This window comes from Trichechus manatus, unplaced genomic scaffold (assembly GCF_000243295.1).
Source record: "Trichechus manatus latirostris isolate Lorelei unplaced genomic scaffold, TriManLat1.0 scaffold00095, whole genome shotgun sequence".
NCBI lineage: Eukaryota > Metazoa > Chordata > Mammalia > Sirenia > Trichechidae > Trichechus > Trichechus manatus.
Window position 1 is genome coordinate 4,884,473 of NW_004444031.1, and position 23,893 is coordinate 4,908,365.

The 23,893-nt window shown below is 38.4% G+C and overlaps 1 protein-coding gene across 1 annotated transcript in view; it reads right to left on the reverse strand.

Moving 5' to 3' along the window:
• Window positions 1-18,631, reverse strand: part of RGS13 (regulator of G protein signaling 13) — a 22,957-nt gene extending 4,326 nt beyond the window's left edge. The window contains exons 1-2 of the mRNA XM_004382560.2: window positions 18,546-18,631; window positions 14,355-14,416 (exon numbers count right to left, since the gene is read on the reverse strand). Of these exons, the coding sequence (XP_004382617.2) occupies window positions 14,355-14,416; window positions 18,546-18,631 (148 nt within the window). The remainder of the gene's footprint in view (window positions 1-14,354; window positions 14,417-18,545) is intronic.
• Between the last annotated feature and the right edge of the window lie 5,262 nt (window positions 18,632-23,893).

Here is a 23,893-nt window from a genome sequence, read left to right on the forward strand (position 1 = left end):
TTTGTCCTTTTGTGATTGACTTATTTCACTCAGCATAATGTCCTTCAGTTTCATCCATGTTATGAGATGCTTCACAGATTCATCATTGTTCTTTAGTGTTGCATAATACTCCATTGTGTGTCAGCAGAGTTTTGATGAACAATATCTGGGTCAGTATCCTTATCTTTTACTAGAAATAATGATAATCGTATAGAATGGCAATAGTAAGTAAGTCACATTTTCCTGGATCATCAGATTATGTTTCAGAGCACTAGAAAGCCAGGCTCCTTGACTCCTTGCTTCCACTGGCTCTGTCATCAGTGATACAGAAATGGTAGGAAACCATTAAGGTATTTTATGGTGAAGAAAAAGAACTCAAATGAAGGCAGCACCTGCCTAAGGAGGCACTAGAGTTGGGGAAAGCTGGCAATCTGCAAGGAATATGCCATCCTAGAAATCCACAACATTAGAGCAGGGCCTACTATTTTCATGTGAGCAAGTGTAGCCTTCATAGCACTGGGTGGGAGATGGTTTAACAGGAACATCTGTTGGGAGGACTAGATGGGAGGTAGAGGATGTATAGAAATGTAACATAGGAAATGCTATGAATTAGAAACATTCCTACCCAATGGATTAGTATGTTTTAACTTAGATTTCAATCAAGAAGTTTATTTTCACACTGAAATGATTTCGATATGTGCCTCGCCTCATCATAGGTACAGAAAGATGGCAGCAGAGAACACAGATATAGCAATTGATACTTCTTTAAGAGAAATAGCTGAATAGGTAGGCAAACAAACAAAATAAATAAATAGAACAAAATCCATTTCTGGCTTAACAAGCTGGAAGCTCACATTTTGCAGTGTGTATTGAAAGAAACAGAGTTCTTTAAAAAAGACGATCAATATAGTTTGTACTTAGAGGAGTTTTGACTGAGTGCTTTAGTAAGAATTGAGAAGAAGGAACCTGAGATAAAGAAGTGAGCTATGGGGAAGAAAAAGGATGAGACATTAGATAGAATCTACAGATTGAGGTTGAGAGTCAGCCAGCATTTCATTTTCACCAACTTCTTGAATGGGTTGAGTGGTTGGGTGGGTAGGGGTAGGGAGGAGATCTGGAAATCAGTATTAGATTCCAAGGTATAGTATTCAGAATTTGTGTTTATAGTTATGCTTAATTATACTGTAGTTCCCCCTTATCCATGGTTTTGCTTTCCATGGTTTCAGTTACCTGAGGTGAACTGCAATCCACTATGCTTGTGTTCATATAACCCTTATTTTACTTAATAATGACCCCAAAGCGCAAGAGTAGTGATGCTGGTAATTCAGATACGCCAAAGAGAAGTCATAAAGTCCTTCTGTTTCATTGTTAGTTATTGTGGTTAATCTCTTACTGTGCCTAATTTGTAAATTAAACTTTATCATGGATATGTATGTATAGAAAAAAAACCAAAAAACCAGTATATATAGGGTTCAGTACTATCCGTGGTTTCAGGCATCCACTGGGGGTCTTGGAACATATCCCCTGAGGATAAAGGCAGACTACTGTAGTGAAATGTGTATAGATTCTCACTCTAGATGGTGGTTCAATTCTTGGCATGCCCAAATCCTTTGCTAAAAAAGCCATCTATGTGTTGCTATACATATTTGTATATAGATATTTGATGTGGTAGATTGTGGTATTGTTTTCAGTTATTCCCTACCCTTTTTGTAGGAGGATTATACTCCCATGACATACTGACCTTGGCCTGGCCATTGGACTTGCTTTAGCCCTTGAAATACATGCAGAAGTGCCATATGCAGGTCCAAGCAGAAGGTTTAAGAACCACATGTGGTTCTGCCATTGCTGTACCCCTGCTCTGCCACTTGCCATGAGAACAGTACATTCCAGAAAAGAGCTGCTCCTTTAGCCTGAAGGCCAGAATGAAGACATGGAATGGAGTGGGACCTGACCCCAGTTGTCATGTAACAGGAGAGAGAAATTACCTTTCTTGTTGTAAATTACAGAGATTTTAATGCCATTTGTTATGGCATCATAACCTGGAGAAAACTGACCTGGACTGCTTGAACCTGTCTGATATTTAAGATATGATTCTGGTGTGGAGAGTGAATAAACTCAGGTGATTAGTACCTTTTATGGAATTCTGCCCTCAAAAAGTTAATTTCTGCCTGAGTATGCTGCAAGTTACCCAAGCAAGCAGCTGAAAATGCATTTGTGTAAAAGTGTTCCAGGAATCTTGGTAATTATTAAAGTCAGAACAGAACTGCTCAGGTTAGAATTTCTATTGACTCATAGAACAAATGAATCATAAGGCGGAGAAGCCTCTTTCCAAATTAGGCAATGTAGCCCATTTTGAAGTTTTAAATGATACTCATTTCTGAGTATTATGCTCAGGAGATCGTGATTCTGCTTGAGCAGAGTGAATAAGGGATAAACAAAAAAACTGCTCATTTACGTTGAGAGGTTGGAAGAAATAGGTTATGTCATATGTAGTGTATGCCTTTTTCTTGAAGAATGAGAATGGTGCCTTTGGGACTCTCTAGCATGTTCTTTTTATATGAGTTGCTGAAATTAGTATTTCTGTGACACACGAGGTGACACAGGCCAATATTCTTGATGTAGAAGTAGAGCATGGAATTTTTCTTGGTTCAGTTAGAACGGTGGCCCATCTATTCCAGGATAACGCTATCTGCAAGGTGGCAAGTTTCATACCATGCATTAAATCTTAAAAGTGAGTTACGTCCCAGTCTTCCATTAGAAATGTGTCTAACCCAATTTTAAATCTGTTTTATTTTCAATCTGTACCACTGATAATGAATTCCATATTTTTACCAGCCTCTGGTAAAGTTTCGTAGTAAATTTTCTATATTTATTAAAATTCTCTGGTTTGCCTTCTATAATATTAATCACTTCTGATTTTTTTTCTCCTAATTTCTCTTGATTGTGTTGTTATAAAAAAAAGTTGCAAGTTCTTTGGATTGGTTTTAAATACAGAAAATTCCTGATGAAGATAATGACTACTGTTAATATTTTGATATATTTTCTTTTATTCTTTCAATCTTTTGTTCACGTAACTACCTACCTAGCTAGCATTCACTGATGTACACAAACACAAAAGAAAGAATTTCAAAATGTACTTAATATCAGCAAACACTTCTTCCTTGTTAGTTTTAATGGTTACCTAGTAGTCCATTGTGGGGTTAGGCCATAATATATTTAGCCACCCTACTATTGAACATTTAGACTTTCCCTTTTTTTGTTATAAATGATCCTATATTGAACATTTGGAGCCCTGGTGGTATAGCAGTTCGGCTGCTAACCAAAAGGTCAGCAGTTTGAATCCACCAGCTGCTCCTTGGAAACCCTATGTGGCAGTTCTTCTCTGTCCTATAGGGTCGCTATGAGTCGGAATTGACTCGATGGCAATGGCTTTTGGTTTTGTATTGAACATTTTGGTTTATAAATCTGTGCATCTCCAAGTATTTACTTAGAATTGAGTCAAAGGAGTGGAATTACTAGATTGAAGATGTATTTTTTTTCTACTCTTGATATATACTTCAGAAAGAATTCATTACTTTTCTTTACCACCAACAGTGTAGAAGTGCCTACTCAAACTCTTTTGAATCTGATGTAGTGAGACTACCCGTTGTTGTCAAGTCGATTCTGACTCATAGTGACCTATAGGACAGAGTAGAACTGCCCCATAGAGTATCCAAGGCGTGCCTGCTGGATTGGAACTGCTGACTTTTTGGTTAGCAGCTGTAGCTCTTAACCACTACACCACCAAGCTTTCCTGGGGTGAGACTAGTGACTTATAATTGTTTAAATTTGTATTTTTAAAATGCTAATGCTTAAAAATTTTTTCCTTTCTACTGATAATTTACAATTTTTTCTGTGAATTTCAATTTTTTTGTCCATGTGTCTCTTTCAGTGTTAATGTTTTCTTGAATATTTTAGATTCCTTTATAAAGACATTACCCCTTTGTCATACTTATTGCATATCTTCTATTGTCTTTTTACATCTTATTTTTGTTTATGATTTTTTGGTATTTATTTGTAAACCATCTAAGCTGAAAAAGCCTCACTCATCTCTGTGATCCTGCTTTCAATCTTTTGACTGAAAGATTGCACTTTTAAAACAGAAAAATCTCGAAAACAAAAATCGGGCCATAACCTCTACTTACAACATTTCAACACTTTCCCATTGCCCTAATGATGAAGTCTAGGCGTCTTGGTGGTGCCTGCAGGAGCCATATTCCTCTCCAGCCTCTTCTATGGTCGCTCCTGGACATGCGGTCTTTGAGCTGTGCTATTCCTGGACAAGCAGTGTGTTACCCCCGTGCTGTTGTGTATGCAGTTCCTTCTCTCTGGCAGTCTTTATATCCTGATCTTCAAGACTCAGCTCAGGCATCTCAGTTTCTGGAAGAATTTCTCTGATTCCCCTAGGTTAGATAATTGCTTCCTGTCAGTTGATAAGTAGCACCTAGTACACAACTTTTGTAATTATAACTCAATCTCTCTATACACCTCACTCTATTATATTTATTGGTTTACTTCTCTTATTCTGCCACTTGCCTCTGAATACTTTGAGGATTAGGGCTGCAGCTTATTCATCTTTGAATGCCCAGTGCCTACGCACTGCCTGATAGATAACAGGTACTGAACAAATGTTTGTCAATCCAGGCTTTTGGATTCCTCATGCTTCTCCATTTTAAAGTGACTCTTCATAGATCTTGAAAAGTGGAAATGGTTGCTATGGGTCGGAACCAACTCAATGGCACCTAACAACAACAATTACTCAGAGTTCAGGAAGCAGTAAAGACTAGAGGATTATACCTGGTGTGCTATTACTGCTTGGTTTTCTGAGAGGAAAATAAGAAATGTACTAACTGAATAGTGATGTCTATAAAAGGCTAGCTTTTAAAGAATTTTTTTTCTGGAAGTGTCAAGACGTGTATGTGAAGTAAGAGAAGACAAAAATGCTAAGTGGGAAAGGCTGAGGCAAGGCAGAGTACGTGATATAAGAGCTGATGAAGGGAACCATGGCAACAGCAGTGGCTGGCAAAGATTAGAAAAAATGATGGTGTAGGAAGCTGTCAATCCACACTGAGCAGCAAAGAATCTCTCACAGAAGAGAGCTGATAGAATAGCTTTGCCTCTGGGATCAGATGCACAGGAGGGATCAGCAATGCCTATCGGGAACTTCTAATGGCCACTTTGTGGTACGGTGGAGATGAAGATGCACCAGCCAGCACAGATAATTCATCAGCATGGAGCAGCATTCATTGCCTTCAGCAGTATGGCGTTATTCAACTTGGAATTTCCGAGACTGTCTGCAGTAATTGCGATAATTTAGAAAGGCAGGAATGTATATAGTACATTCAAGATTGTTTTAAATTATTGCAAATCCTGTGTGATTCAGAACACTTGCTTATCCAGAATGACTTAACTATATGTCTGCTCTGCATCTGTGCTACAGCAACTTGAATAGGCTAGAGAGAAACATGCTGTCTTATTTGAAATCATCACTGCAAATTTTAAATGCGCACTCAACTTTGGCCAGTCTTCCTGCTACCCTCCCCAAGCATCATGGCCCTCCAAATCTCAGAAACTATCTCATACCTATACCAGTTGCCATCAAGTCAATTCTGACTCATGGCAGTCTCATGGGCTGCAGAGTAGAACTGATCCATAGGATTTTCATGGTTGTGACCTTTGGGGAGCAGATTTTCAGGCTTTTCTTCTGAGACAACTCTGGGTGGGTTTGAACTGCCAACCTTTCAGTTAAGAGCCGAGCACTTAACTGTTTTCGGTACCCACAGACTTCTACCTGTGGTTGTGTGGCGTTGAGTCGATTCTGACTCATAGCGAGCCTACAGGACAGAGAAGAGCTGCCCCATAGTGTTTCCAAGGAGCGGATGGTGGTTTCAAACTGCCAGCCTTTTAGTTAGCAGCCTGAGCTCTTAACCACTTCGCCACCAGGGCTCCGACTCCTACCTACCCCTCTTTAAAATACTAGCGCACCCTCTCCTCAGCTCTCTCTGATGACTTTGCCTCAAACTTCACTAACACAGACTTACTCAGATAGAGATTACCTCATCTTTGTTTCACCACGTCAGCCAACCTACCAGCATCTGTACCTGCCCTTTCTAACTTCCTTCCTGGTATAGTGGAGAAGTGTCTCTGTTTCTTTTTGGCCTGGCCAAACAATTTTCCTGGCTCCCACCTAATTTTGTCCTCTCCATTGCTTTGCATTTCTCCATTACTCTTACAATTATTCCCACTCTTGTTTATGTTATCAGTCTCCTCCTTTCTAACTGTTCATTGGCATCATCATGCAAATATGCTGCCATATTTCTTGATTAAAAACAGTAACAATTAACTCCATGCCTCTAGTTTTGCCCTCATCCTCCTTCTAACTACTGCTCTTTTTTCTGATCTTCATAGCAAAATTCATGTGAATAATTACCTAGGTTATCTGTCTCACTCCCTCTTGTCCCATACATCACCACCACACCCCTAAAACTGCTCTTGTCAAGGCACCGTTGACTTCCATATTACCATATCCAATGGTCCACTGCTCTTTTCTCATCATGCCTGACTTCTCAGCAGCATTTGACACAGTCCATTGCTCTCTTCCTGAAACACTCTCTTCTTTGGCTTCCGTGATAATGCACTGTTTTGGTCATCCTTATCTCATTGGAGGCTGCTTTTCCAACTCCTTCTCTGACTCTTCCTCTTTTTCTGGGCTTGGAAATACCAGAGTTCTCCTAGGCTGCACGTCTGGATCTCTGCTTTTCTCTGTCTGCACCCTCCCTCTAAGTGATTTCATAAGGCTTGGCCTTTATTAGCATCTAGAAGCTAATTACTTCCAGTCTTGGCTTCCCCACTGAGTTGCAGTCTCACTTGGCTTATTGCAATGGCCTTCTAACTGGCCTCTCTCTTCTTCACAAGAGAACCAGAGAGATCTTTTAAAAACACATTGAATCTTGTTATCATGCAGCTTAAGATCTTTCATGTTGCCCGTAAGGCCCAATGCTCCTGTCATGTTGGACTTCTTGCAGTTATTTGAAGACACCAACCCCATTTATATCTGAGGGCCTTTGAACTTGCATTTCTTCTGCCTGGGCTGCTCTGCCCACAGAACCCAGAGTGACTGGCTGCTTTCTCATCATCCGGCTCTTGGATCAAATTTTACCCCTTCTGACAGTTCTCTAATCATGCATGCACTCTTGCATCTGCCTCTTTGTCATATCACCTTATTTTCTTGAAAGTACTTACTGCTTTCTGAAGTTAATTTATTCATGAATTTACTTGCTTTTTTTTCTCCTCCCTCTAGAGAGAGCATATGAGCACAGTGACCTTGTATGCCTCCTTCACCCCAGTATCCCCCGTGATTACAACATCTGCTAGGCCCATGGACTATTCAATGAATTATCCAAGGGAGACAGATAGTTTCAGTCTTCCTACACTTCTTATTTATATTAAACTTACTTTACTCGAATATCTGTGAATTTCCCCTATCCTCAACTTTTGAGATTTGGCCAATAAACCTAAGTATAAAACCAAAAAACCAAACCCATTGCTGTCAAATTGAGCCTGAATCTTAGCGACCCTATAGTACAGAGCAAAACTGCTCCATAGGGTTTCCAAGGAGCAGCTGGTGGAGTCCAACTGCTGACGTTTTGGTTAGCAGCTGAGCTTTGCTAACGAGCACTGCACTACCAGGGCTTCAAACCTAAGTATAAAGGTTTATTCTAAAACTTTTTTATTTATAAGGTATGAGACTTCTGCATATATTTTTCTGGCATTTTAGATTTCAGTTATTTCTGTCTTGACCTTTCCAATTTGAAGAGTCCTTTGGTTTTAGGTGATTGTTGGTCCTTTGTCATTGTAAATGCACTCTTCTGTATATCTTTTAGTTCTACTGTATCTCTATTATGGTTTAGCCAATATAAATAGCTACATTTTTTTGTTTTTAATTTTCATCTCGGTGATGCCTAACAATGATGATCTTTTTGGGGTGCAGTGCCATATTTTAGGTCAACATCATTCGAGGAAAAATCTTTGGCAATTCTCAGGTATTTTCATCAGGTGATAACTAACAGTTCAAAAAAATTTTTTTTCCTGGTCAGTTTAAAAGCATGTTACTACTTCTATGTCCATTTGAAAATAATTTTTAAAATATTCCTGTTTCTTTCCTAAAAATTTGCATGTTTGGGAATTTGGAGAGCATTCTACTGTTTATAGATTTGGAAATTTTGCTGTGAACTTCTGCTTAATTCATTGTCAAAATTTTTTAATGAGACTAGTTTTCACACCAAATTCTGAGGAATCCTACTCCGTACATTTCTTCCTTGACAGAATCACGTATTTATCTCTACTGTGCTTACTTCTATGGAGCCTGGTGATGCAATGGTTAAGTGCACAGCTGCTAACTGAAAGGTCAGTGGTTCATATCCACCAGCGGCTCTTTTGGAGAAAGCTGTGGCAGTCTACTACCATAAAGATTACAGCTTTGGAAACCCAATGGCCTAAGAACCAAACCTGTTGCCGTCGAGTCAGTTTCGACTCATAGCAACCCTATAGGACAGAGTAGAATTGCCCTTTGGAGCAGTTCTACCCTGTCCTATAGGGTCACTATGAATCAGAATTGACTCGACAGCAATGGGTTTGGTACGGTTTGGTGCTTACTTCTTCCAGAACAGTTTCCTATCAATTAAAATATTTCCAGTTGGCCCCTTATGCAGCCTTTTGTGTTTGTCTTCCTTTGTAATTCCTTTCTGGTGTTACTAGCAGATGTTTTGATCACTATTTTCTACTTTACCTCATATTCCCTGATATGGATTTAATTGTGTCCCCCTGCACCTAAATATGTGTTGAAATCCTAACCCCTGCACCTGTAAATGTGATCCTGTTTGAAAATAGGGGTTTTCTTTTGTTATGTTAATGAAGCCATACCAGTGTAAAGTGGGTCCTAAATCTAATCACTTCTGAGTCATAAAAAGAACATAATAAATGCAGAGATACACACAAGGGGGGAAGACAGATGCCAAGTAATGCCAAGAATGCCAAGGATTGTGGGCACACACCAGAAACAGGGAGAGAAGCTCGCAGAGGGAATCTATACCCCTGAGACGCTGATTTGGACTATTAGTTTCTGGAGCTGTGGCAAAATAAATTTCTATCCTTTAAAGCCACCCACTTAGGGTATTTCTGTTGCAGCAGCACTAGGTAACTGACATAGTGCCATAAAGGGCAGGCCTTCCTATTCTCTTCTAGGGGATTTTCAGTTTTTGAAACATCTTTTTTCTGTGTTACTTTATTTGCCATATGACCACATGGGATTTTTTTTAAAGCGTAGTGCCTGGTACCTAATAAGTGCTTAAGAAATATTTATTGAATAAACATTGAATGAAGGCACACACTATTTTTTAAAAGTATCTTTGACCCGCATTTTATAACTCATTTGTCAATAACGAATCTAGGTCACTAACATTTTGAATGCATAACCTAGGCTATTAACATTCTTAATTTGTCATATCTGAATTGTTTATAAAACTCTTTTACTTATAAAGTATGAGCTTTCTGCACGTATTTTCCTGATTTTTAGATTTCAATTATTTCTTAGTCTTCACTTTCCCAATTTGAAGAGATCATCAAATTTGATGATCTTTTTAGGGTGCAGTGCCATATTTTAGGTCAACATCATTCAAGGAAAAATCTTTGGCAGTTCTCAGGTATTTTTATCAGGAGATAACTAACAGTTCCAAAATTTTTTTTTCCTGGTCAGTTTAAAAGCATGTTACTACATTTAAATTTAAATTTACTAATTCTGAATTTTGTCATAGTTCTGTTCTCAAATTGATGGTTTTCTTGGATCCCCTTTTCCCAGAAGGAAGTTGAATTTAATTGTATTATGATGACTATTACTTAATGGCTACCCAGAAAACATCTCCTAAGCCAATTCTTGTTGATTTGTTGAGACAATTTCCTTCCCATGTCAGTTTCTAGACTACATGTTCTTAGAAACAGTCGTTTAGTCTATATAAAAATAGGTACCTCCATATCTTAGCTTAAGGAAGCATTTTACTAGTGTCATTGGTTAATATAAATACACTTTTATTCTTGGCATATTTAACGTTTGTATTCTTAGTTTTATCATTTTGGTTGGATGATCCATAGAAGGATTTGTTTTAGCACCTTTTTATTATGTGTTTATTGAAGTTTTACATAGATTTTACAGGAGTTCCATTCTTACCCTGTTTTTTAGTGTTTTTTTAAAGAGTAATATGCTGTCTTTCTATCCACAACTTTTCTATAGATTTTGCTTATTCTCATGACATTGGATCTCTAAAATTGCTAATTCTAGCTAGACTCCCATCTACTATCCTTGCCAAATAACTTTATTCATTTTGTTAAGGACGGGCACAGAAACTCTTACATAATATAGCGTGATGTTTTGATCTTTTCTTGCTAATATTTGTCTTAGATTTACCCATTGAATGTTTATTGCATGCCCACTAGGCACAAAGGCCGTTTTCAGTCTCTCGGGTGGAATAAAGGTGAATGAGAGTTAATTTGTGCTCTTAAGAAATTTACAATCTAGTGAGAGTGTAGTTGTGGAAAAATCCCAGTATACAGAATAGTTATAATTAAAAGCAGAATGAAGAATGATACTAACAAAATAGAAGAGGGAGGGCAAATATTTGCAGGGGGTTTCATGGAAAAGGCAGAACTTAAATATTACTTCCAGGGTTTGGTAGGCAGAATAGGTAGAGGAGATGGAGAGAATCTTTAGAAAAAGCCTGGAACATGAGAGTCATAGATATACTAGTAGAAAACACAGCAACAGTCATGTTGGCAGAAAAGCAGGTTATAAAGAAGTGCAGCTGAAGGTACATTTCTAAAAAACACGTTGGGATTAAGGTATAGAGAGCCCTGAAGACCAAGTTAGAAATTTGGAACTTTTTTGGTAGGCAGCAGGGAAAAAAGGAATGATATTTAGAGACATGTACTTTACTACTAATAAAAATAACTATCAATTTCTGTGTGCCTAGTCCATGTCTGTCATTGAACTAGATGTTTTATATCTAACCTGCACAGCAATGCTGAAAAGATAGATGATGTTATTCCCATTGTACGGTTGAAGAATATGAAACTCCAAGAGGGAGATTAATTTGGCAACATTGCAAAGCATGGATTACAGAGGGTTGAGACCTAAAATCCAACTATTAGCAGAGAATCAACCTAGTAGCCTGAACATACACTTTTGTGTCCTCCTCCCATTGGCCAGATGATTCATCCAAAAACTGACCAAAAAGGATATATTTTTTAAAATTCACAATCATGCTGGTAAATTGAATCACACACTATGAGGAACTCCTGAAAAGTGAAAGGCAGTGATGATTTGGTGGAAAAAAGGAACTACAACCTGCTGCAAAAGCTGGGAGCTTAGGTGGTGACCCTAGCCTGGAGGTGTGGGTCCCACCAGTAGGGGAGGGGCCAGGACGCAACTGTCAGAATGACTGATTTTGCTGTTTCATTGGGAGTGAACAGGGGTCAACACCTCGTGCCATTGGCCTCTGGGCCAGGCGGTAATTGCTATTTCTCTATCAAAAAGGGAGTAGTGACCACAGGCCCTTGAGTCAGGGAAAGCAGATAGTGACCCAGGAGTATGCAACTGTCAGGAAGAACCAAGGTACTCTGTCCAGAATAACCACCATCACACTCCACTAATTAAAATATCTAAATAGTCTTCCACAGTCATCAGCTATAAACAGATTAAACATTCACAGGAACTAACAGAGGATCCCAAAAGGTAGGTGTATAGCCAAAAATTACCAAACATTTGAAAGAAGCAAACTCCATCCAAAAAAGGAAAGTGCCAAACTCAGCAAACAGAACTTTCAGTATCTACCACATATTTTTCTGTTTCTGTCTTCTAGTATTTATTATTTTTCTACTTTGTGTTTTACTTTTATATGCACATGATAAACTGTGAATTCTAAGGAGTTAAAGTAATAACTACTATTCATTGAGAGGCACAATCTCCCCATTTCCTATCTCAAACTCAATTTACTATTCACATTAATACACTACCTTCTTCATATTTCCAGCATTGAGTCTATGGTTTATTTCCCTCATATCCATTTCTATTGTCTTTCATTTATGCCATCTGCATGTTAATACTTACATGCAATTATACACTAACTCATATGTGTTGTTGTTATTAGGTGCCATTGAATTGGTTCGAGCTCACAGCCACCCTATTTACAACAGAACGAAGCACTGCCTAGTTCTGAGCCATCCTCACAATCACTGCTATGCTTAAGCCTATCGTTGCAGCCACTGTGTCAATCTATCTTGCCAAGGGTCTTCCTCTCTTTTGCTGACCTTCTTCTTTACCAAGCATGATGTCCTTCTCCTGGGACTGGTCCCTCCTGATAATGTCCCAAGTAAGTGAGACAAAGTCTCACCATTTTCACTTCTGAGGAGCATTGTGGCTCTATTTCCAAGATAGGATTTGTTTGTTCTTCTGGCCAAAACCCAAAAACCCACTGCTGTCGAGTCAATTCTGACCAACAGAAACTCTGTAAGACAGGGTAAAACTGCCCCATTGGGTTTCAAAGGCTGTAATCTTTATGAAAGCAGACTGCCACATCTTTCTCCCTTGAAGCAGCTAGTGGGTTAGAACTGCGAACCTTTTGGTTAGCAGTCAGACGCTTTAACCACTGCACCACCAGGACTCCTCGTTCTTCTGACAGTCCATGGCATATTCAATATTCTTTGCCAGCACCATAATTAAAAGGCATCAGTTCTTTGGGTTCTTATTCATTGTCCAGTTTTTGCATGCTTATGAGGCGATTGAAAATACCATGACTTAGATCAGGTGCTGCTTAGTCCTCAAAGGAACATCTTTGCTTTTCAATACTTTAAAGAGGTCTTTTGCAGCAGATTTGCCCAATGAAATATGTTATTTGATTTCTTGACTGCTGCTTCCTTGGATGTTGATTGTGGATCCAAGTAAGATGAAATCCTTGACAAGTTCAGTTGTGAGGATTTTTGTTTTCTTTATGTTGAGGTGTAATCCAAACTGAAGGCTGTAGTCCTTGATCTTCATCAGTAAGTGCTTCAGGTCCTCTTTTTCAGCAAGCAAGGTTGTGTGGTCTGCATATAGCAGGTTGTTAATGTCTTCCTCAAATTCTGATCCATGTTCTTCATATAGTCCAGCTTCTTGGATTATTTGCTTAGCATAAAGATGGAATAAGTATGGTGAAAGAATAGAACCATGATGCACCTTTCCTGATTTTAAACCACGCAGTATCCCCTTGTTGTGTTTGAATGACTGCCTCTTGGCCTTTGTATAGGTTTTCCTCATGAGCACAATTAAGTGTTCTGGAATTCCCATTCTTTGCAATGTTATCCATAATTTGTTATGATCCACACAGTCCAGTGCCTGTGCAGAGTCAATAAAACACAGGTAAACATCTTTCTGGTTTTCTCGGCTGTCAGCCAGGATCCATCTGACATCAGCAATGATACCCCTCATTCCATGTCCTTTTCTGAATCTGGCTTGAATTTCTGTTAGTTCCCTGTCAATGTACTACTGTAACAGCTTTTGAATGATCTTCAGCAAAATTTTACTGTGTGCAATAATAATGATATTGTTTGATAATTTCTGCATTCTGTTGGATCACTTTTCTTTGGAATGGGTGCAAATATGGATCTCTTCTAGTCTGTTGGCCAGGTAGCTGTCTTCCAAATTTCTTGGCATAGACAAGTGAGCACCTCCAGCACTGCATCCGTTTGTTGAAACATCTCAGTTTTTGCATTACTTTTATGCACTCATATAATAAAGTTAGTAATCCTATTTCTATTATGTATAGATATTTTCTCAGTCTATTATTCCATCAATTTTCTCATACGTAGCCCCACTTAAGTCAGACACTGATAAAGTTAGAAATGAACTTTGAAGAGGAGTTTTAGAAGATCACTTCTCAAATTTATTATTACTTTTAAAGGCACTGAGAATGGCAGATTATTGTTTTTTTTCTCATCCTAACTTTAGAAGGGTATGGTAAGACAATCTATTTCCATATGTGTTACTATTTAAGCATATATCCCAAGGGATTTTACACATATACTTGTGAAGTATAAATATTCACAGTGACTAATCTTGTTTTAATTAACATCAGAGAGAATAATCGTGGTTTACACGACACACTATTTTCAGGTTTTCTTTTTTTAACCATGGCAGTTGTCATCTAGAAGACTGTGAGAAGGGGGGCACGCGTTCATCATCTAGTGCACCCCTCTAACTGCCAAGAACAAAACTGGTAGTAATCCAAAGATAATATATACATAATACTCACGTTTTGTAGCCATCAGCTTTTCAAAAGACTGGGCCCACTGCAGCACTTCCTCCAAAGTAAGGCTTTGAAAAGAAACAAATGGTGCTTGATTGTGCTGAAAATATTCTCAAGGTTTTGTTGAACTAAATAGAAACATATTATCCTGAAAAAAATGCCAAAATCTACTTACACTGCATTTGTGTGTGGTTTTGGTCTGCATTTTATTTTTACTTTCTAAATTTGTAAAATTATGAAATAAATATATGCTCATTAAGTGAAGTATGGAAAATACAATAAAATAAATAATAAAAAAGATAAGGAACAATAGTCCTATAATCTCCCTGTTCCCAAATTACCACCATTAATATTTTGATGTATTTCCTTTTAGTCTTTTTTTAGTATGTGTGTATGTTTATTTTTAACCGAGAATTAATCATGCTGTGTGTGTGATTAGATACACACACACATTCCCTTTCTATAAGCATTTTATAAGTTGTTACAATTATCTTAATAATCATTTATAGTGTTAAGATTTATAGTTATAAATTAAAATCATTTTTAGTCACTCATTTATAGTGACTATGGAATATTCTACAAGGGGATAATATTCTGAATGAGCATTTTGGTTACTTCTCAGTTTTCACTATTAAAACCAAACATAGCTGAGCAGTGATTAATGCTTGCCATGTCTGCCCTGGTGGCATAGTGGTTAAGACATACAGCCTCTAGCCAAGAGGCTGTCAGTTCAAATCCATCAGGTGCTCCTTGGAAACTCTATGGGGCAGTTCTACTCTGTCCTATAGGGTTGCTATAAGTCTACATAGTTAGGGTAATTCCTTAGAAGATTAGCAGAAGTAAAATCAAAGTGGATCAAAAACTGCACATTTTTAAGATTCTTGATACAAATTGCCAAATTGCTTTGAAGGGGTTATAGTATTGTGTGCTGCAGTAATGTGTTTGCCCACTTATCTATTGGGACCTTAGAGTTTATCCACAAAATCTACTTCTATGCACTCGTATAATAATAAAGTTAGTAATCCTATGTCTGTTATGTATAGATATTTTCTCAGTCTATTATTTGCTCTACTTATTCATTTTCACATATTGAGGGTTTTACTTTTTATTACTGTGAATAAAATGCATTTGACCTAAACGGTTTAAACAAAACCATTTACCATTTAGAAAACGTCTGTGAAAGACACTGGCTTTGAGGATTATTTTCTGTTCATTTTGGTGCACTTCATTAGGTGAATTAACAACTGACTATATATTCTCACAAATAAATAGTTTTATTTTCTCTCTTTTAAAAGAAAATAGTCAATGTGTTCATTGTCATTCAGTTTATGATGGATTCTTAATTTTCCTGTTTTCAAAAACTGCATATAATAAAGACAGCTGTAGATATAAGTAAGCACTGTTCATTGGTTAGCCCAATAATTAAAGTTTGAGGAACAGCCATCGGCATTAGCAGGCACTTAACACAATGAAAGAAGATTAGTTAAAGAGGTTGAAAACTAATGTAGAACATGGAAAAACACTGAGAGTCCTGAAAAGGTCAACTATCTTTTATTTTCTAAAAATTTAGTTGGATCATGCCAGTTTTAAATGGATTGTTTGCATCAGTACTGAGGCTTAACAGTGCACTGCTGTTTAGATTGCTTTCAAAAAACATTTCCATGAAATGATATCTGACTCATTGTTCTCTTCTCTTATTAGAACTTTCAAAACAGTACCCTAAAATAACCTTTCCAATCCAGTGAAACAGAAAGTGCTAGGCAAGGTGTATTGCATGCCTATCTATTCCCCTCATTCCCATTATTTAGGAAAGTATAAAAGGCTACAGCATGAGTAAAGATGTCATCACTGTCTTGGGTTATCTTGAAATTAAAAAAATAGTTGCCCCCGAGTGGATTCTGACTTATGGTAACCCCACGTGCGTCAGAGCAGAACTGCGCTCCGTAACGTTTTCAATGGCTGATTTTGTGGAAGAAAATCACCAGGCCTTTCTTTCAACGTGACTCAGGGTGGACTTGGATCTCCAAACTTTCAGTTATCAGCTGAGTTTGTTAACCATTTGCTCCACCCAGGGACTCCATCTTAAAATTATTGGTGACTATTGGTAAGACAATTCCTTTTCCTTTAAGATTTATGAGATTTATGGAGATAGACCGTGATTGGAGTGATCATGTTGGTGGCAGAGTTATGAACTGCAATTTGTTTTTGCTTTAACCCATTTTCCCTTGTAATTTTCCCTGAGTATCCCATATATTTCATGCTATCTCATGGCTATCCAGATGCCCCCTATATTAATTATTCTAAACACCTTTGTTTCCTGATAAAAATTTTCCAGTTTTGTGTTTGCTCCTTTCTTCTGGACGGTAGATACAAACCAGATATGGGAGAGTTTTGAGATGTCATGACGTTGTGGAAAAAAGAATGAAGAGCATTTGGAGTCTGACACTCCTGAGTTCTCATCACAGTGCTGTACTTACTAAGTTTGAGTGTTAATTAAAACCTCTGCACCCCAGTTTTATTATCTATAAAATGAGGATGATAATATTTATCTCACAAAGTTATCATGCAGATTAAATCAGGTAGTCAGTGTAATGCACCTATCAAATGACCGTTAGCTAGCAGCAAGCCGTGAATGTGAAATCTTTGCTTGTCTTTCCCCTTCCTTGATGGTGGATCCATGAGGCAAGTTACAACAAATGCAAGAAGTGCAATACTCTGTGGGAAGTGATCAGAAGAGAAAGAAACTGCTCCCGAATCAACTTGTTATGGCTTTCTCCTTGACACAGCTGTGCTGTTTAGCAGCCTCAACTGGTCATTTAAAACGCTGCGCTTTCAGTCTTACTTTCTCCTGTACCCTCCATTGCTTGTAAGCGTTTTCAGGCGTTTCTGTATTCCAGGGTGGTAGCATGCATGCCAGCAGCTCTGACTGTAGAAGGCAGATGTGACCAGAAACTGAGGTCTCCACCTGTTGCAGTTGAGTTGATTCCAACTCATAGAGACTCTGTAGGACAGAGTAGAACTGCCGGTAGGGTTTCCAAGGCTGTAATCTTTATGAAAGCAGATTGCCACATCTTTCTCCAGTGGAACAACTGGTGGGTTCAAACTGCCTACCTTTCAGTTAGCAGCCTAGCACTTAACCGCTGCACCACCAGGACTCCTTTGGATCAGGTTAACTCGCTGCTGGGGCGTCGATTCTGACTCATAGCGACCTTATAGGATAGAGTAACATTGCCCCATAGGGTTTCCAAGGCTGTAAGCTTTACAGAAGTAGACTGCCACATCTTTCTCCCGCAGAATGGCTGGTGAGTTTGAACCTCTGACTTTTCAGTTAGCAGCCCAGCACTTAACCACTGCACCACTAGGGCTCCGTTGGATCAGGTTGAACAAAACAAAACAAAAAACAAACCCACTGCTGTCAAGTCAGTTCCGACTCATGGCGACCTTATTGGATAGAGTAGAACTGCCTCATAGGGTTTCCAAGGAGTGGCTGGTGAATTTGAACTGCTGACCTTTCAGTTTGCAGCTGAACTCTTAACCACTGTACCACCAGGGTTAGGGACTCACAATTAACCTGCAGGGATTCTTGCTCTAGGAATTCTCTGAGGTGAACAAATCCAATTAAATGGTTTGTTACCCTTTCGCAGGCATTTTAGTAGTCGCTGTTCCCATTCAAATGGCTACATTTTTAGGTATATCAGGATATTGAAGGAAATCGGAAGCTTGGTAAGCATTTGGTTACCCCTCCAATCTCACCTTCTCCATCTGTGGATGAAGGATTCTAGCACTTTCTCCGTGGAGAGTTTGAACCATGAACATATTTTAGGTCCAAGAATCTCATAACGTAAACAATATAAAACCTTTTTAAAATCTAAAGTTTTTATTCGTAATAAACTCTCTAAAGGCATTTAACTTGCTGCTTTCTTGAGTGTAAGCCATTAGTAACAAAAAATGATGACATAATGTGTGAAAAACCCAAGCCTAAATAGTAAGAGTTCAAGTGATCTAAACATTTAAAAGTGGTCCTACAATCTTATTGTACGTAATGGATGATTGTTTTTCTGGTGGAATTATTCATGTGTAGATACAAATTTTCCTTTCTGAACAAAATATATTGAGATAGCAGTTGAATAAAGGTACACCTATTTATCATGTGATAAATATGCTTCATAATGGCCATAGAAAGTAAATGCTACTTACTTTGAAGGGGGCCTCTTAGATTTCTCTCTGCACTTCTTACAAATCCAACAAGTCCGCCTGCTCATTTTTCTGAAGAAATACAGCATATACTTAGTATAATTTAGTCATTTAAAATAATTGTATGTTAGAGTCAATTACTTAAAGAACATACAAAATTACAAATCATGAAAAAATAAGGATAGGTTCTTGAAGTTAATGGGATACAATCGCTGGCGGGGGTGGGGAGGAGAGAGAACAAAATGACTCATGGCTCATAAGTATTTTATAGAATATAGGCGCTTAGAATTATAAGTGAGTTTAGAACTCATCTGGCCCACTTAGTCATCAAATCATAGGGATTAAAGTAATACAGAGCTCTGAAAAAAATCTTTCCATTTCAGGCCCACTAGCAATGAATTTGCTAACTCCCAAGGCTTCCCTTTTTGGACGATTCTTATTTTTAGAAAGATCTCTCAATATACTGAACAGACTTTGCCTCTTTGCAGTTTTTGTAATGTGCAAATAGCCAAATAAAAAATAAGCCTCATTAAGAGTGAGAGGCATTTCTGGTTTTACCTACTCAGAGTATTATAAAATGCGACTCTAAAATCAGCCCAGGCATCTTTGTGTAACAATACATGTCTTAGAGGGTTGTAAATTCAGGACTTAGAAAAAACAACTAAAAAACTTATTAAGAATAATTAAATCCACACTTTATAGTCAGAGTAGAAATAGTTTATTAAACACATACACACGCTTATATACAATGAGTTTTCAAGACTAAACAGTGAGTTTTTATATCAGTCTTCATTGATTCATTCAAAACATCTGTTGAGCACTTGTTATTTGCCAAGTTCTGTGCCAGATGCTTTCTATCTACATAGATCCTCTCCCCCTGCTCTTACTGACAATTAAACAATTAAAATACATGTGATGGAGACTTTGATACCAGAAGAATAGGGCCCTTTGAAACCTAACCGGACCTGGGGGTGTTAGAGAAGGCATCCCAGTGAAGTAGCATCTGAGATGAACCATACAGGATGTGCAGGAATGCACTGAGTGAAGGGAAGAGGGGCAGCGTGTGCAAAGGTCAGGAGGCAGTGAGTCATGTCCTGGTTGAGGAAATGAAAGGAATTTAATTATGACATGAATCTAGAGTGACAGGGAGAGAGCTGAAAGAAAAGGCTGAAGAGTTAAGACTGGGTCAATAATCATGTTCAAAATGTTCATTGCAGCATTGTTTATAAGAAAAAATGGAAACAGATTTTCATCGGTAGGATAATGGATAAAAGTAATAGACATTTGTAATAGAATATAACAATTAATATGAATGAACTAGATCTAAACGTAAGGGCACTAACTAAAAAACACAATACTGAATAAAAAATAAAAATTATGAACAAATGATATGTACAGCATGACAACTTTTATATAAAATTTAAAAATCCACAAAACAACATTGGATATAATTTATGAATTACTACTACTACTATTAATAATAATGAAGTTAAACTTGGACCAGATCGAAAGAGGTGATTTTCCAGAGTTCGAATATTATCTTAAAAACAGTGAGAAGCCAATAAAATATTTTAAGTAGGGAAGTGACATGATTGGATCTATGTTTTAGAAAGGTGATATGGAAGAAATTTGGAGAAAGGCAAGTTTAAGAATATTAGCAAAAGTTTGCCATGGTCTGGGCAGGAAAAGATGGTGGCCTGGTCTTGAGTGGTGCCAGTATAGCTAGAAAGAAGAAAGGTAGTAGGAGGTAGACGGGATGGGACTAAGTGACTGATTGGTTGTGGCAGAGGAGAGGAAAGAGTAGTGAAAAATATCTTTTTAGCTTGTGCAACTGGGTGGTTGGTACTGCCATCCACTGAGATTCAAACAGAAGGAAAGTGATTTTTTGATGGAAGCTGAGGTTGAAAAGCCTATAGAACCCCTAAAATGGAGATGTCTAGCAGAGAGTTGTATATGTTGACTAAATCTCATTTAAATATTTGTTCAGCATCAACTATTCACCAGGTATTGTTGTAGGCAATGAGGATACAGAAGGATACATGCTTGATAAGGTTTCTGCTTTCATTGATCTTATAGTCTAATGAAAGAAGTTTGACAATAAACAAATAAACAAATGGGATAACTTTTAGTGAATGGTAAGTTCTTAGAAAAAAAAATAAAATGGAACAATGAGATGAAGATGACTTAAAGTATGTAGTCAGCGAACACTTCCCTGAGGAGCCGATATCTGAGCCGACATCTGATGAGGAGAGTAATTTAAAGAGTTGGGGGAGGAGTGTTGTCTTAGGCTGGATTCTCTAGAGAAGCAAAACCAGTAAAGTGTATAAATATATATATATAGAGAGAAATTTATATCGAGGAAATGGCTCATGTGATTGTAGAGGCTAGAACGTCCCAAGTCCGTGGATCAGGATAGAGGCTTCTCCCGATTAACATAGCTGAAGGGGCTGGTGAACTCAAGATTGGAAGGTCACACAGCAAGGCTCTTGCTCACAGGCTGTGAAGATAGACGAATCCCAAGATCGGCAGATAAGCTGATAGCTCAAGTCCCCAGAACCAGAGGTCAGATGAACAGGAGGCAGCTGCAGGATCCAGAGTGAGCAAAAAGCCAGAACGTCTGCTTATATTTGGATGCAGGCCACATGCCCAAGGAAACTCCCCTTCAACTGATTCGCTACTCACAGCAGATCCCATCATGGGAGTGATCACATATAAACATTGAGAATCATGGCCCAGAGTCAGGAACAACTTGGGTTTGTTTTGAAAAAATTAGAGAAGGCCAGTAAATCTTATTGAATAAGGGAGAGAGTGGAAGGAGATAAAGTCATAAGGGCAGGCAGAGGACAAGCATGTTAGGCTTTATAGGCCATGGATTTCATATTAATGAGCTGGAAAATCTTTGAAGGATTTAAAATAGGAAATGGACGTGTTAAGATTTGAAACTGGTTTTGTTGAGTAGAATGGATTGTAATGTGGCAAGAGTGGAATAAGGGAAGCCCATTAGGAGGTGACTATAGGAGTTCAGGCACCTAATCTAGTGGTTTAGATTAAGAAGGTGGTCATGGAGATAGATGGCAGGGGATATATTTTAGATATCTTGGAGGAAGAATTATTAGAATTTGCTAGTGTTTTGTCTATGGAAGGTGAGAGAAGAGAGGGAGCAAGTTCTGGTGAGAGACTTGATCTCAAGGAAAAGGTGGGCAGTTTTCAGAGAACATATAAAAGAAGCTGGAAACCCTGGTGGTGTGGTGGCTAAAAGCTATGTCTGCTAACCAAAAGGCCGACAGTTTGAATCCATCAGGCGCTCCTTGGAAACTCTGTGGGTCACTATGAGTCGGAATTGACTCAATGGCAACGGGTTTTTTTTTTTTTTTTTTTAAATAAAATAAGCCACAGGAGCAGATATGATGGTCCAGGAAGAGAGTGTAGACCAAGAAAAGCAGACAGTCAATAAAAGAAGCCTGAAAAACAGTAAGATTTAGGAGATAGACTGAGAAAGAGAATAAAATGGTATTACAGAGACCAAGGAATGAATTTATCAAGAAAAGTGGCCAATTGAGTGTTAAGAGCTGGGAAGAGATTAAGAGAGCAAAGAAACATATCCTTCAGATTTGTTAACAAGGGGACATTGGTGAGAGTGGTTTCAGTGGAGTAGTGAGGGTAGAAACAAGAGGGAGGAGAGGAAATGGAGACTAGGGCAAATGTAGGGCTAGTTGTATTTTATTGTCCCTCCCTTCCTCCCTCTTCCTTTCCTCTTTCCCTCCTTTTTGCTCTCCCCCTTTCCTTCCTTCCTACCTTCCTTCTTTCCTTCCTTCCTACCTTCCTTCTTTCCTTCCTTCCTTCTTTCCCTTCCTCTCTCCCTCCTTCCTTTCCTCCTTCCTTCCCTCCATCCCTCCTTCCTTGCTCCCTCCCTCTCCCATTTCTTTTTCCCTCCCTCTCTCTTCTTCTTCCTTCCTCCCTCCCTCCCTCCCTTCTTCTTCTCTCCTTCCCTCTCTCTCTCCTTCCTTTCTTCCTTTCCTTCTATCTCTCTCTCTTTCTTAATATGGTAAAAGCTGATATAATAGAGTGATATAATAGAGAGGGAGAGGCAGGACTATGCCATTTGACTGTTATGGCCTGCATATCTCTAGGGCACATCATTCATAAAGGCCACAATGTGGATGATATACCCTAAAGTTGGCAAATGGTAAACGTGAACAGAGATTGAAGACGAGGTGTCTTTGGCTGGATTCTCTATAGAAGCCAAACCAGTGAAATGTACATATATACATACATATATATATATATATATATATATATAGAGAGAGAGAGAGAGGTTTCAAGGAAATGGCTCATGCAGTTATGGAGGCTGGCAGGTCCTAAATCCATGGGTCAGACGTCAGGCTGAGGCTTCTCTTAACTCTTGTGGTTGTAGGGGTTGACTACCCATTATTGGCAGGTCAGATGGCAGGCTGCTGGCTCACGTCCCAAGACTGGAGGTCAGAGGATGATCAGGTGGATGCAGGTTTGAGAGTGAGCTTTGCCAGAACATCTATATGTATATATATATGTATATATATATTGGATGCAGGCCATATCCCCCCAAAAAAAACTCCCCTTTCAACTGATTGACTGCTCACATCAGATCACAAAATGGAGGACGATTACATAATATATGCCAAACCACTGAAGATCATGGCCTAGCCAAATTGACACATAACCTTAACCATCACATTCCACCCTTTGTCAACTTGGCACCTGTACACATTTCCTTAAACCATACATAACCAATAAATAAAGACATTACAGGCATACCTCAGAGATATTGCGGGTTTGGTTCCAGACCACTGTAATAAAGCAAATATTGCAATAAAGTGAATCACACAAAGTTTTTGGTTTCCCAGTGCATATAAAAGTTATGTTTACACTAAACTGTATGTAGTGTATTAAGTGTGCAATAGCATTATGTCTTAAAAACAATGTACATACCTTAATTAAAAAATACTTATTGCTAAAAAATGCTAGCCATCATCTCAACCTTCAGTGAGTTATCATTTTGCTGGTGGAGAATCTTGCCTCAGAGTTGATGGCTATTGACTGATCAGGGTGGTGGCTGCTGAAGATTAGGGTGGCTGTGGCAATTTCTTAAAATAAGGCAAATATGAACTTTGCCGCGTCAATTGGCTCTTCCTTTCATGAAAGATTTCTCTGTAGCATGTGATGCTATTTGATAACATTTTACCCACAGTAAAACTTCTTTCAGAATTGGAGTCCATTCTCTCAAACCCTGCCACTGCTTTATCAACTAAGTTTATGTAATATTCTATCCTTTGTTGTCATTTCAACAATGTTCAGAGAATCTTCACCAGGAG